General features: G+C 40.2%; 1 protein-coding gene across 2 annotated transcripts in view; it reads right to left on the bottom strand.

The window, feature by feature from the left end:
- Positions 1-6,624: 6,624 nt before the first annotated feature.
- ITGB5 (integrin subunit beta 5) overlaps positions 6,625-13,539 on the bottom strand; it is a 100,305-nt gene continuing 93,390 nt past the window's right edge. For both annotated transcript variants that reach the window (XM_020814550.3, XM_072985020.2), the window contains 3 exons: positions 10,555-10,671; positions 8,986-9,152; positions 6,625-7,183 (listed from right to left, as the gene is read on the bottom strand). In XM_020814550.3, the coding sequence (XP_020670209.3) occupies positions 7,088-7,183; positions 8,986-9,152; positions 10,555-10,671 (380 nt within the window). In that variant the 3' untranslated portion in view covers positions 6,625-7,087. The remainder of the gene's footprint in view (positions 7,184-8,985; positions 9,153-10,554; positions 10,672-13,539) is intronic.

Below are 13,539 nucleotides of genomic sequence, written 5' to 3'. Positions count from 1 at the left end.
GTACCTTCCACTTGTATTTTCATTGACTAGAAGTCCATTGTATAATATGTAGGGAATTTGCACAAGCAGTTTTAGCAATTCTTAGGTTGTCTGCTGTCTTTATTTACATCTGAAGCAATCCAGAGTGATTTTGACCAGCAGTCCAGAGACCTAATACTCAGGCAACTAGAAAAATCATACATGCAGTTTTGGGTTTATGCTTCACAAACCCAGTAGAATTTTGGTTATCACTTTTATTCTATCAACTTTGGGAGCTGCAGAGGAATAAAAATGCTGAAAACAAGAAACAAAGCAACCTCAGTTCAAGAAGAGTTCTTAGTTTCTGTTCTCAACTGGATTAGAATTTAAGAACCTGGTGTGATTTTTTTTAATTCAATTTATATGCCGCCCACACTACCCAGAGGTCTCTGGGTGGCTTACAATAATTAAAATTCAATACAGTAAAAGATAAAATAATTAAAATACAATTAAAATAGAATTAAAATTGCCATCAAACCCACAGCTAATATTATTTCAATTAAAAGCCTTCTGGAACAGGAAGGTTTTGACCTGGTGCTGAAATGTCATCAGCGTCGACGCCAGACGAATCTCAGTCGGGAGGGCATTCCATAGTCTGGGGGCAGCTGCCGAAAAGGCCCTTTGTCTACAAGCCGTCCCTCTTACCTCCTTAAGGGACGGCTCTTTCAAAAGGGCCCCATGGCTAGATCTTAACTGCCGGGTAGGTTCATATGGAAGGAGGCGGTCCTTCAGGTATCGAGGGCCCAAGCTGTTCTGTCATAAAGCAGAGACAGTGCTGCTCTGTCCAGTTGCTAGCTGCTTCAGATTACACTTGAAACATTCCTGGAAATCTTGTGCTGGGGAAGATGTGTGCCTTGTAGGTAGTGAACCAATATATTTGCATTTAGTTTAAGTGTGCCTTGCAGACAATATGTAGTAATAATGTATTCCATCCAGTTTAATGATTATCTATCTCATGCTTAATTCCCTGGAAAGTAAGATACAGTGGTGTTCCGCTTGACGACAACCCCGCTTGACAATGAAATTGCTTGACGATGAGGTTTTTTTTGCAGTGATCGCAAAACGATGGGTCCTATGGGTTTTTTCACTTTGCGATGATTAGGCCCCTGTTTCGCAAACCGATTGTTCACAAGACGACGATTAAAAACAGCTGATCGGCAGTTCACAAAACAGCTCCCTGCTGTTTTCCGGAGCTATTTTCACAAGACAGGGATCACAAAATGGCCGTCCTATGGAAGATCTTCACTGCACGAGCAAGTATTTCCCCCATTGGAACGCATTAACCGGTTTTCAATGCATTCCAATGGGGTTTTTTTTTCGCTTGACGATTTTGCTTAACAGCGATTTTCCTGGAATGGAATATTGTCATCAAGCGGGGCACCACTGTACACTGTTGATGTTCTTATTTGCATGCTGCGTTATACAACTTGGGATGCACCTGATAAAGTCTACAGTGATTTCTTACCTTGGAGCAATTGCAATTAACGGTTGACAAGGATTTTGCTTAGAATCTTTGTATATTTTATGTGGATTGTAGCAATAATTTTAAATGTATTTGTGAAGATTCTCAGTCATCCCCGTGAGGTTATCTGGAAGTTGAGCCACGGCAACTGGACTTCTTTATTATGTTGAAATGTTTCGCTGCTCATATAAGTAGCTTCTTCAGTCTGAGGAGAATTGGTAGGGGACCCCCGATATATCCTCCATGTTGGTTTCACTGCCCCTTGGTCTGAATAGGCTTGTTAGATGGGAAAAGGGGGTGGGCAGGTGAGTGAAAATCCCACGTCTGCAGTCCTTCTTGACCCATTGTCATGGGTTCTCAACAGTAGTTTTTCTGATGTGTGTGGTCCTGATCTTTCTGAAGTGGATGAAAGGGCAGCATGTTAAATAGGAGACAGATTGTGTTTAAGGCCTCCACCCTGTTGGGTCAGTGATTTTTTTATATGCACATATATGACCTCCTTGACCCCTCTCTCAAAACCCTATCTTTTTAAATGGCTAAATAGTGTCCTGAATATTGTGTCAGGCAAAATCAATAATCATAGATGCTTAAGTCAGAGCCAGAAAAGGGCTGCTTCTGCCAACAGAAGCATTTTGATTTAGTGGAAATTTTACACTGGCTGAACCCGGAAAATTGGTGATCTCTGTCAGTGTCTTCCTTTCTCTTTTAATCCCCCTGTTTCTTCTGCAAATCTGCTCCAATTGTTGTGGGACTCACTGAAACTGGGGGAAGTGATGCTGGAGGGGTCAAGTGAGGGGGGTTAGTAAAAATAATCACCTGTCTTTCCACTGGTGGCAGTGTTTTGAGTAAGTATGCTGAGAAATGCTCCCAGTGGCAGAGTGAAGCTTGCAGATTCTATCCCCACCTTACAGTCTAACTATATACAGTGGTGCCTCGCTTAACGGGTGCCCCGTTTAACGAGGAATTCACTTAACGAAGAAGATTTTGCGATCGCTTTTGCGATCGCATAACGTTGTTTCCTATGGGGAAAAATCGCTTTGTGATTTTTCCCCATAGGCTCCATTTCCCCCAGCTGACAGGAGGGGCTTCTTCCGAATCTCCCGCCAGTCAGCTGGGGGGAAAAGTCGGTGGGCGTTCGGCAGGAGGGGAAAGGAGCCTTCCTTTCTCCTCCTGGCCGATCGCCGGCCAGAGAAGCCCCTGCGCGCTCGGCAGGAGGGGAAAGGAGGCTTCTTTTTCCCTCCTGGCTGATTGCGATCGCCGGCCAGAAGGGCGTTCGGCAGGAGGGGAAAGGACCTTTCCTTTCCCCTCCTGGCCGATCGCTGGCACAGACGCCCCTGCGCGCTCGGCAGGAGGGGAAAGGAGGCTTCTTTTCCCCTCCTGGCTGATCGCGATCGCCGGCCAGAAGGGCGTTCGGCAGGAGGGGAAAGGACCCTTCCTTTCCCCTCCTGGCCGATCGCCGGCCAGAGAAGCCCCTGCGCGCTTGGCAGGAGGGGAAAGGAGGCTTCTTTTTCCTTCCTGGCTTCTTGCGATCGCCGGCCAGAAGGGCGTTCGGCAGGAGGGGAAAGGACCCTTCCTTTCCCCTCCTGGCCGATCGCCGGCCAGAGAAGCCCCTGCGCGCTCGGCAGGAGGGGAAAGGAGGTTTCCTTTCCCCTCCTGGCCGATCGCTGGCACAGACGCCCCTGCACGCTCGGCCAGCCGGCTGAAGAAGCAGGGGTGAGCTGGGGAGGAGGGCGTGGGAGCCTTCCCCCGCCCTCCTGCCCTAGCGCCGGCCCCATTTTCGGCCAGCGGCCAGCTGATTGGTGGCCGCAGCCATTTTCAGTAGTGTACAGTAAACAAATTGACACTACTGGAATAGGGGTGTCGGAGATGATGGAGAGAATCCTAAAATTGTCCAGTGATAACTCATTAAACGGAGTTAATATTAACTATAATTATGTAAATATATTTGGTAAAGAAAAGTGATGTCCTGTTTTGACAAAATGATAGTGGCCATATCCTTTGTTTTGCTGGTAACTACTACTTCTCAATTCCTGTTCCAGGAATTGACACCGGTCGTTTATGACACTAATAGTAACCATTACTGTTTTTTTAACTTTTATGTGTGTAATTGGCAGTGGTTTTACAGCATATTGAGGGTGCAACTACACTGGAATGTCAAATCAGGGGGACTTGGCTTTGCATTGAAGCCTGTATTGCGTTTAAAAACGATGTTTCTTTGAAATTTTATTATTGCTTTCTTAAGTTTATATGATGTTATTTTGATTTGTTTGTTGCCAGGCATGATAAAAATGCAATAAAATAAATAAATGAAAATAATCTGTGCTCAAATAGGTGCTGTGGAACGTTTGGGAATTCAGTGTTTGATTGGCGTTCCACCCCACAGCCACCTTTCTTTCCTTCCTTCCTCTAGTCCCACCTCTGACTTTCCTTTTATGGTTTGTTGTAAAACAGTTTAGTTTTCAAATACGCATATTCCATGGCATCAGCTTTCATTTTGTCTTGCTTGCTTCTGTTTTTGTTTCCTTTAAAAAAATATTTGCAGAGGTGATTCAGCGAAGACCCCACACACACACACATTTTCACCTCTCGCTAAGCATCCTGATTTTTTTTTTTAAAATTCCTTTGAGTTTTACACTCCTCTGTTCTTCCTCCTGCCAATCCACTCCTGTGTTTAATGAGCCCTGCTGCACTCCCTTTCATACACACTTCCTCAGACAGAAACTGTGCACACTATCCACTTGTACAAGGAAGCAAGAGGTCTGTCATGTGCCTCCCTGCAACCCTTCCCCATGCAATAAAGGTGGCAAAGGCACCAAGTGCTGTGGCAGCTTCTTTTATCTTTCTCCCCCCCACACAGGATTTTTATATATATTCACACAGAGGAAAGCCTTTTTGAGTCTTTCTGGTAATAAAAAGTATAAGCCCCCAGGTGGGAGAGAAAAAAGCCACTTTACCAGCAAAGACTGCCAGAGGGATTAGAATCAGTATTTACTTCATGGAAGATAGCAAAGAATTACTGTGAATTCATCCCATTTATAAGTGAAATAAATCCCGAGGTACTTGATGCTATAGTCAGGCTCTGATTTAGGTCCTTAATGGGAAGGATTGTTTTATCTCTGAATAAATCTGATTAGAGTCACTTTCTCTTGCATGCCTCAGCTGCTTACATTACTTGACACATGCTTCCAGCTGTTTATCCAGACTGTCTTGGCAGCATGGGAACTAGGTCAGCATGGTTTTTAAAAAAATCTCATTTGCATTATAACCTAAGAATCTTCGTGAATGAATTGCATGAAGCCTCTAGAAATGAAAAAAATGCAGCTTGAATTACAGTACTTTGTTATATATTTACAAGTTGACAATGCTTTTTGGTAATAGTTGTTTTCACTTCCTGAACTGCTGGATGGATTGATCTGTATACAGCTCTTTCATTGTCAATTCTTTGCTGGTCATCTATTGATCTTTTTGTTGGAATGGCAGCCTCAGCAAGTTGCTACATGTGTCTTTCCCTAACTTGATAATCTGTATTTAGTTTGGACTGTAACACCTACCAACCATGACCAATGGCTGTGCTGATGGAGACTGATGGGAGTCAGAGGCAAAATATTTGGAATAATAATTATACTTAACTACTCATTTTAGTATTACTTGCAGGCTTTCAGTGTTTCTTTACAATGCAGCTTCCATTTCATCATTATCTCTATAGGGATAAGCAAAAAGGTGACTCATGAACTGTGTAACTTCTATGGAGTCAAATGAAGAACTCTTGTAGCCTCCCTCACACGCCACATACCCCCCAGATTTTGTACTCAGAAAAGTCTTGTGTGTTTTTCAGGTTTAGAAGGCAATTTTGCCATGGTTTGGTACTCCTACACACTCATGCCTCCCCCACATTAAAAAAAAAAAGATAAGCCTTAAGAATGTGAGAGAGTTCTTTTGGTAACGCAAGAAAAATATATGGGGTGGGGCAGCCCTCCCAAGGTTCAGAGAGGTGTGTTTGGTCTCCAGACTTTTGAAGTTGCCCACCCCTGCTCTAACATGAAGCACCAACGCTATTGCTGTGTGTTGCTCTTTTAGGAGTGCAGACAGGTCCAGTTATTTTGCTCAGAAAAAAGAACCATTTAATGCAGTGGAGCTTATGTGATTGTTTATTCTCATCTTTTATTAAAGTGCTTTGCAGCAACTTCTTTCAGAAGATAAGAATGGCAAGACTCAGTGCTAGCTGACTGTAACTGTTTTGTATGATGTTACTTGCCACTTTGGTCTATTTTGGAGGGACACATTGCGTACAAATGGATGATGACACAACTGCAAGTCTTTCTTTGAGATTCCCCTCTTTAGTTGCTTTGTGCTTCCATTTTGAGGCGAAGCTTGGGCTAAATTAATGTATAGCATAGGAAAATTCTAGATTTCTGAAACACAGACTTTATCACTCTAATCAATTACATACACCCTTTCTTTGTTAGTAGTTAAATGGTGCTTTTTTCTGCTCTATTTCACATGTGCCATATGTAGGCTTTTTAATTTTTAGGAGTAAACTAGTTAAATACGTTTTAGAGGAATATTACACAATATTACAGCAAGTAGATGACTTCCCACCTCCCTATGTAAACAAAGCCTGGATTGGATTAGTTTGTGTGCTGTTTTTGTGCACAGTGGGACTGTTTTGTTGTCTTTTTGTTTCAACTGAAAAAAAATCTTGGGCACAAATGGAAGAATTGGAGTCTAAATATGGTAAGCATGGTCCTGTAGCAAATGTAGAGTACATAATACATGTGCTCATGAGAGCAGGCATAATACAGCCCAGTATGACCTGGGCTTGCTTCTTCTGTAGTGAGAAATGTCTGTCAAAATAATGAAAATATATTTTCCTTTGGCAGGACACCATGTGATCCTTTTGGATCATAGCGGGAGTAACATCTAACCAGTCTTTTGCTTATTTTATTCTCCATTCTGCACTGAGCCTGGTATGCAGTGATCATATTTAAAAAGGGAGAGGAGCTCACAGGCATTAGGACAAGATCTGAAATCCCAAGGTAAACTCTGCCAACATAACCAGCATCTACACTACAAATTATGTGTTTTCTGATGTTTCTCTCAAGTACAATGTTTTTTTACAAAAGGAATGAAAGATATCCACAGAATCTGTTTGCAACTGCTTTATTTTTTTATAAAAATTTATTCTAATGACTGTATAACAGCAGCCTTTTTAAAAAAAAAAATGCTTCCATCCCCTTCTCCAATGCTATTTGTTTCCCTAAAAACTGTCAGTAAAACACTGTCCCTTTGAATTGGGCCTTCATTATTGAGATATGGCTGAAGCTGCTATATGGCACACAGTTGAAACTGCTGGCACTTCCAAGGCATCAAAAGAGATCCAGGTCTGTGAGATTGGATTAGGAGTATATCAGTGTGACTTTGGGTTAGAGATCTGAAGAGAAGATAGACCACTGGCCATTTGTCCTTAACGTGCAAATATAACCTGTTTCCTACCATCCAAATCTCCTTTTTAAGATATTGTCCCATTGCAGAGGATTCTGTCTCCTATTTAGGAAGTGCTGCTGAAGCTGAAGCATTCCATTCTCTCATCCAGCTTCTATCATTCTGTCAATCGACTGTACCGTTATGGGTCCTGCTCAGCTTGTTGAATGTGAAATCTAAACTATGTGTAGAAATGGGCTTGCGGTAAAGAGGATTTGAAGCCTAAAGAAAAAAAGAAAAAGAGGGAAGCAGTATAAACCAAAGGTTTAACTCTATATTAAACTCTATACATATGAGTTATTAAATCCCATTAAAACAATTGAGTCCCATAAACTAATGCAACAAATATCTCTAATTCTAGACTATGCTGCCAGTCTCTCATAACAGTTTCTTACATGCTGTAGATATGGAATGTATACAAACAGGTTTGGTGCTCTATAAGCCAATCACATAACCCTCCTCACCCCTTTTCATTAATTACTCTGAGTCTGTGTCATACAGCCTGGCTGAAAAACTAATTATCTAGTCTCTGAACAGTAGTTCCCAACCTTGAGTAATCTCCCAGAAATCCTGGCCAGCACAGCTAGTGGTGAAGGCTTCTGGGAGTTGCAGTCCAAGAACACCTGGATTACCCACAGTTGGGAACCACTGACGTAAAGCATCTCTCTGCTTTCTTTGATTTTAGCCAGTTTATGAATATGGGACAACTAATGGAATAAACTGCAGTTTACCAGTTCTTTCTTTCTTTTTTTCACTGATTAGTGAATTGATTAGTCAATTGATTAGTAATCAGGAATGGATGACACTGGATCACAAAAGCTTGGACATTTCAAAGTTATAATTAATGCTTTTCAGATTATTCTTGGTAACTTTACGAAAGAGTATTTTTAATAGATATATAAAAAGTGGGGGGTAAAATTAAACAAGTCATAAAAGAATTTAAACCAATATGAAGTTATTAATTCATGTTCTGACTATGCAGATCAGATTTTAAACAAGATTAATTTGGCTTCAGTTCCAACAAACATAAAATCAATGTCTTACTTTTCTTGAATTTGGGATGTAAGAATTAATAGCAGAGGAAAGCTAACAGAACAAGAGGAAGGAAAAGTGTCCACCCCCATTCATAAATAATGTAAGAAAATTTAAATTGTAAATATTTAAAGACAAACATTCTGTTAGAAATAGTTTCCCCATAAAAGCTTTGAATCTGAATATTGCCTTTGAACTACTTTTATTCTTCCCCTAATCAAGTCACTTCAAATACCAGCAGCCTGCTGGGATGTTAGGGCATTTTGTTTAGTAAATATATATCAAGTAAACATGATAATTCATGATTCTCTGGAGAACCCACATGACTGCTATAGAGTTATACAAGGGGTGGGCTTTGGTAATTAAACTAGATTGGGATCTAAATTCTTGTACAGCAGTAGGAAACCTAATTTTCATGGGGCAGAAGAAACACTGCCCAATCTTAATAGCAGTTATATGTGAATTATTAAGGAAAACAACAGTAAAATGACAAAACTGGCCAAGATGGGTACCCGAGTTTTGGAGTAAAGGGTCAAAGAAAGAACCCTTAATATGCAATGAAACATATCACATATCTGCTGTCATTCCTCTCCTCCCCAAACAATACTCAGAACATTTCAGGTACTGACCATGTTATCAATCGGAATATTTAGCTGTATTTCTGTTTGGATTGTGGGGAAAGACATGCCATTTTTATATTCTAAAGTAGTAATCAATATCCAGGTTGAAAAGCTGTTGATCACAGGCAGTTATACAATACTAGAAAAAGGACTACAGTTCTCAACTCAAAAGTCCATTAAAATCTACATTTTGAACACCAATATATCCTTTAAGGGAAGTTAAAAGGGAGGATTTAATCCTAAGCACCACAAAACCAGTCTTCTGACTTTGCTTTACTTTGTGTCTGGATGGAATGAATACAAAACAAACACACCCTCCCATCTCCAAATATGCACACTTCTCAAGCTCTTGAATCATAACTCTATTCTTACCATTTCATATCTTGCACGGGAACGCTCACTTTGGAATCGGGCGAATTCCCGCTTGTCATGTATGGTGATTAACAGCTTCCAGATTGCCAAGACAATAATGCCTAGGAGCACAATGCTGCCTATCACAGCTAGTAGGATCATCCAGGCATCAGGAGTGGTGCTGCATTCTGGTAAGAAGAAGAAGACGCACACGGTTGATCGTTACTGGTAATATTAATACTGGCAGAACTTTGAAAAATTAGATGGCAAAACCTTATAATGGAACTCAATCTCTGATGCCTACATGGCTCTGCAGTCACAGTAATTTTGAGAAGAGCCAAATTGTGTTCTTTTCTGATCCATTTTTGCCAAATTTCACACATTAATGGGTATCACATAGACAATTCCCCCTCTCTTTGTCTCAAAAAAACAACTATGATCTAGGTATGTGCACTGCCTCACTACTGGATGAGAAATTGGTCTAAGTCATCATTCCCTTTAGAGGCGTAATTCACTGTTCAGCTAGCAATTTATGTGCAGTAACAGCCTCCAGCTGGCAGAGGATGTGCCCATTCTGCTTTTAAGAAGCCATCCACCAATGTGTTGTCTCTGCAGATGCCATTACAGTTTGGGTGCTAGAAAGTGAGGAATCCAATTCAGAGTAATTTTAGAGCTCGCACTGTGTTCTGCTTAGAATTCTAAAAACATGAAAGGTGTGATTCTTTGGCTTTAATTGGAAAAGGAAACTTTCAAAGTGTCTGACCTTGTCTGGCATATATTTGCATCTATTCTCATATTGTGTATTTTGTACACAACTAGTAATTTGTGAGATACACCTGGAAACCAAGAATATGGAATTATTTCAGGAGGCAAAATGGGGATTTTTGACTTTGGCTTGAAATTCAGCTAAATAAGTTCGCTCAGAACACACATCAGGAGACACATTTTAAACTTTTAAACAACAAAAATGGACACATGGAGCCCTTTCTGAAATGTTAAACTGGGATCAGGAACTTTGGCGGTTGCTATTCTATATTTTGAATTATCTAAATTCCTTTTCACTCTCCTCATAGTTATGTTTAAGCTGAACTAGCATATGGGATGGGTGTGGATTCTGGTGCATTCTATAAATTCTAATTATCTCAGATTTATCTTCCAATAACAATGTGTGCAATGTGAAATAAGCTCACTTTAACATGGTGTCTCAAAAGACTCTGCTAATTATCTCCAGATGGCCCTGTGTTGCTCAGGAAACATTCATCTTTCTCTTCAGTAGCCTGCAAGCACTCCCCATAGGAGTCTGTTCCCTTGACCTAATTTACATACATGCATTTACTTCTTACAGAAAATTATCTAAATGTCTTAAAAATGCTAATATACCCTTCAGCAGTCTTATTAACTATTGTGGAGATATGTGCATCTGAGGAGAAAGCATCATTTTGGATGATGCCCCCAAAGAAGTATCATTAAAAAAAAAAAAAGCTTAACAGGTGATCCTTATCTATTATAATGTTACTATATCTTTTTTATTCTCCTTGTCATGTCAATATTGCGTTTTATCAACAACAACAATAAAACACATGTTACAACCTGGTTCTTTGAGAACAGTGATGTTGGTCTTCCCACTGCTAAGTTCAGAGTAGGTGAACTTCATCACACAGTCCTTCACTGGATAAGCACACAAGATTGAGTGTGGATCATCAGTTTCTGGAATAAAATTGAGAAAATTAATTAGGTCTCTTGACAATATGAAAACTTAAGAAAGCTATTATAGGATTTCACAGAATTTGTTTAAAAGGATTCAAGATGACAAGGGATTCCATGGAATTTGTTTTATTTTTGTTTTGTTGGATATTTGTTTAATATTTCACAATGAATTTAAACCACCAATTGTTTTGTTCCGAGCAATGGAAAAACATATTGAAATTCTAGTTCTTCTGGGCCTCTGGATTCCTTTCAATATGAGAGGTTTCCTGTTGGTACACATGGAGCATATTATGGAATCACTCAAACATCTGAAATTGTAGAAACCATTATATATCCATCTCTGTTGTTTTAGCCTCATGCTTACTGATTAAGGAATTGAAGGATGAACACAAGTCCCAAGAAAGGAAATGCTGGTGTTGCTGTCTACCCTACTAAAAGAAGAATTAACATAAGACCCAGAAAGAAGGCCAAACAAAACTGAAACTTGGAACATTTCTTTGGTAGAAGGAAATGAAACTTCCTCTTTCAATCCACATGAAGGAAATAATTGTCTAGAAATAAGGTTAATTTTCTAGATCATTTGGGCAGTGTGGTGCGGGGAAAAGAATAGACCCCCAGCTTTTACAAGGTAGATACCCTGTAATCAGAAATGCATGCTCTGATATACATTGAAGGAAGTCAGCAGACTAAACTGTACTGACTTAAAGTCTATAGAGTGGTGAGAGAAGGTGATGTGAACAAGTTAACCTCCTCAGGTACACCTCATTTTGTTTCATACAGACTTATCAAAATGCTTAGCCCTTGAAAGAACAAAATATCTGGTTTCTAATTATAGCTCTACATAGATTTACAGATAATTAGTAATATGTAGCTATAAATACACACATATCATCCATCCCATTCTAAATGACCTCTGTGGCTATCGACATTCAGATCATGCTTTTTCCTGGCCAGGGTAAATAAGTAAGCCCCTTTGCACCCAAATGATCAAATTCTGAGTAAGCATGCAGAGTAGTGCGCTGCAAATCTTCAGTCGTTCCACTATGGAAATACTGTAAATACAGGTATTCAGAATTAAAATCCTAAAATCACACATTATAATTGGGTATCCGGTCTGTCCTTCTGAACATGTTGTTTGTCATTGCATATGTCTGGTTTAGATGCCGTTCTGCCTTAACCAGGGGATGAATCATGTCCGAGGTTCAAGACTCCTTCAGCACTCCATCAATGAACTAGATTTTATGCTTTGCCTAAAATACGGTGGCAGAATTTTAGGATCAGATGAATTTATTTGTATGTGTATTACCAGCTCAGCCAGAACCAAGTTAAAATGGCCCTCACAGGGCTTTCAACATTACTGAGATATTTAAGGAATGTTTAGACCAGCTCCCCCCCAACCTGAGCCTAGTTAGTTTCTACAGCCGAGCAGGAATTCAAACCCAGGTCTCCCAAGTCCCAGTCTCTCACTGTATCCACTACATCACACTAAGTATTTATGTAGTGGTCTGAATTTAGTTTTTTTGTGATTGTTAGGATGTGATCAGATGGGTATTTGTTCTGCTGTTTAGTCCACTTCAGGGATGGGCTGGTTCAGTTCTTTCTCTGGCATTCACATGACGTAATTGCTGGAGCAAACCAACCCATCCCCAGCGCATTCCTACCTGCACCTTTCAGGGTCACTATCAGGGACTTCTACTTTTTTGTGCAAGTAGGATAATTCTGTTTTGGTTCTTTTCTAGCCCATGTGATTGCTGGAAACTAACCAAAACAAGTTTTCAGTTATCAATTTGCCTTCCTCTTTCACTTATATCAATTAATAAGTGGCTAAGGAAGACAGCTCAGCTCACTTCATAACATCAGGAAGTTAAAACACATTTGTTTTGTGAAGGGGCGCTTTAATTGAAAACTTCATCCCAGAATCAGGAGGAGAAAGAAGGGAGCAAGGAAGGGGAATTTTTGTTTGCTTGCTTGTTTCATTTCTTTCCTTGCTTTCAACAGGCACGCAAATGGGGTTACTTGAGGTGAGTATGCCATTTGGATGCAAGGATTGCACTAAATGGCATCTTGGACCTCTACCCGAGCTTAAGTGACCCTACATAGCCTGCTCCAAATCAAGAAGCCACAAGAGATTCAAGTAGCAGTTCAAAAACTGAATCACTGTTAAAATATGCTACCACATCTGTCTCGTTCTGCAATGTCTGTAAGGAAAAATGCTGAGATTTTTCTTCCAAGGAAAGAAAAAAATATATAGCAGATAATGGAGTCATGTTTAAATAGGAAAAAGATTTTTTTAAAAAAGCTTACAGAGCAAATCCACCACAGATTAGATGCAGAGGTCAGAGGAGCATGTTGCAACATTTGCATTGGCAAATATTCATCCTCTGTGATTTTTGGCCAGGGAAAGGGAAGTGACCCAAAGCAATAGAAGCCACAAGTACAGCTCTTCAGAGGCTGTGCAGGGGTTGGCAGCAAGAAATGGAATGCAACAATGGCCAGAATCTTACAGACTTCTGTACATGGAAGCAATGCCATGGGGGTCCCAGCAACCAATTAATTAGGTGCTGGTTGCATGACTAACTGTTGCGACTCTCATATGCATGAAATAAAAGCCACAATAGGATTCTGGTCTTAATGTTTAACACAACCAAGTTTAAATCAAAGACATATCATGGCTACTAGGCTGAAGTATTTAGAAGCACAGAACGGACTAAATGGTCATCGAACTGCACATCAATGTCTCTCACAAAGATCCACTGAGCAGAAAATGTATTTTACTAAATTGGGTCTATCTATTCAAGGACTGTTGTTATGGCATTAGAGAATTTTGTAGAGTTTCTGTTTCTCAAAGCATTTTCCTCTGTTTCCACC

The sequence above is a fragment of the Pogona vitticeps genome, chromosome 1 (assembly GCF_051106095.1).
Source record: "Pogona vitticeps strain Pit_001003342236 chromosome 1, PviZW2.1, whole genome shotgun sequence".
Classification (NCBI taxonomy): domain Eukaryota; kingdom Metazoa; phylum Chordata; class Lepidosauria; order Squamata; family Agamidae; genus Pogona; species Pogona vitticeps.
Note: the sequence above shows the minus strand (reverse complement) of the source record. Positions and strands in the feature narration are given on the sequence as shown.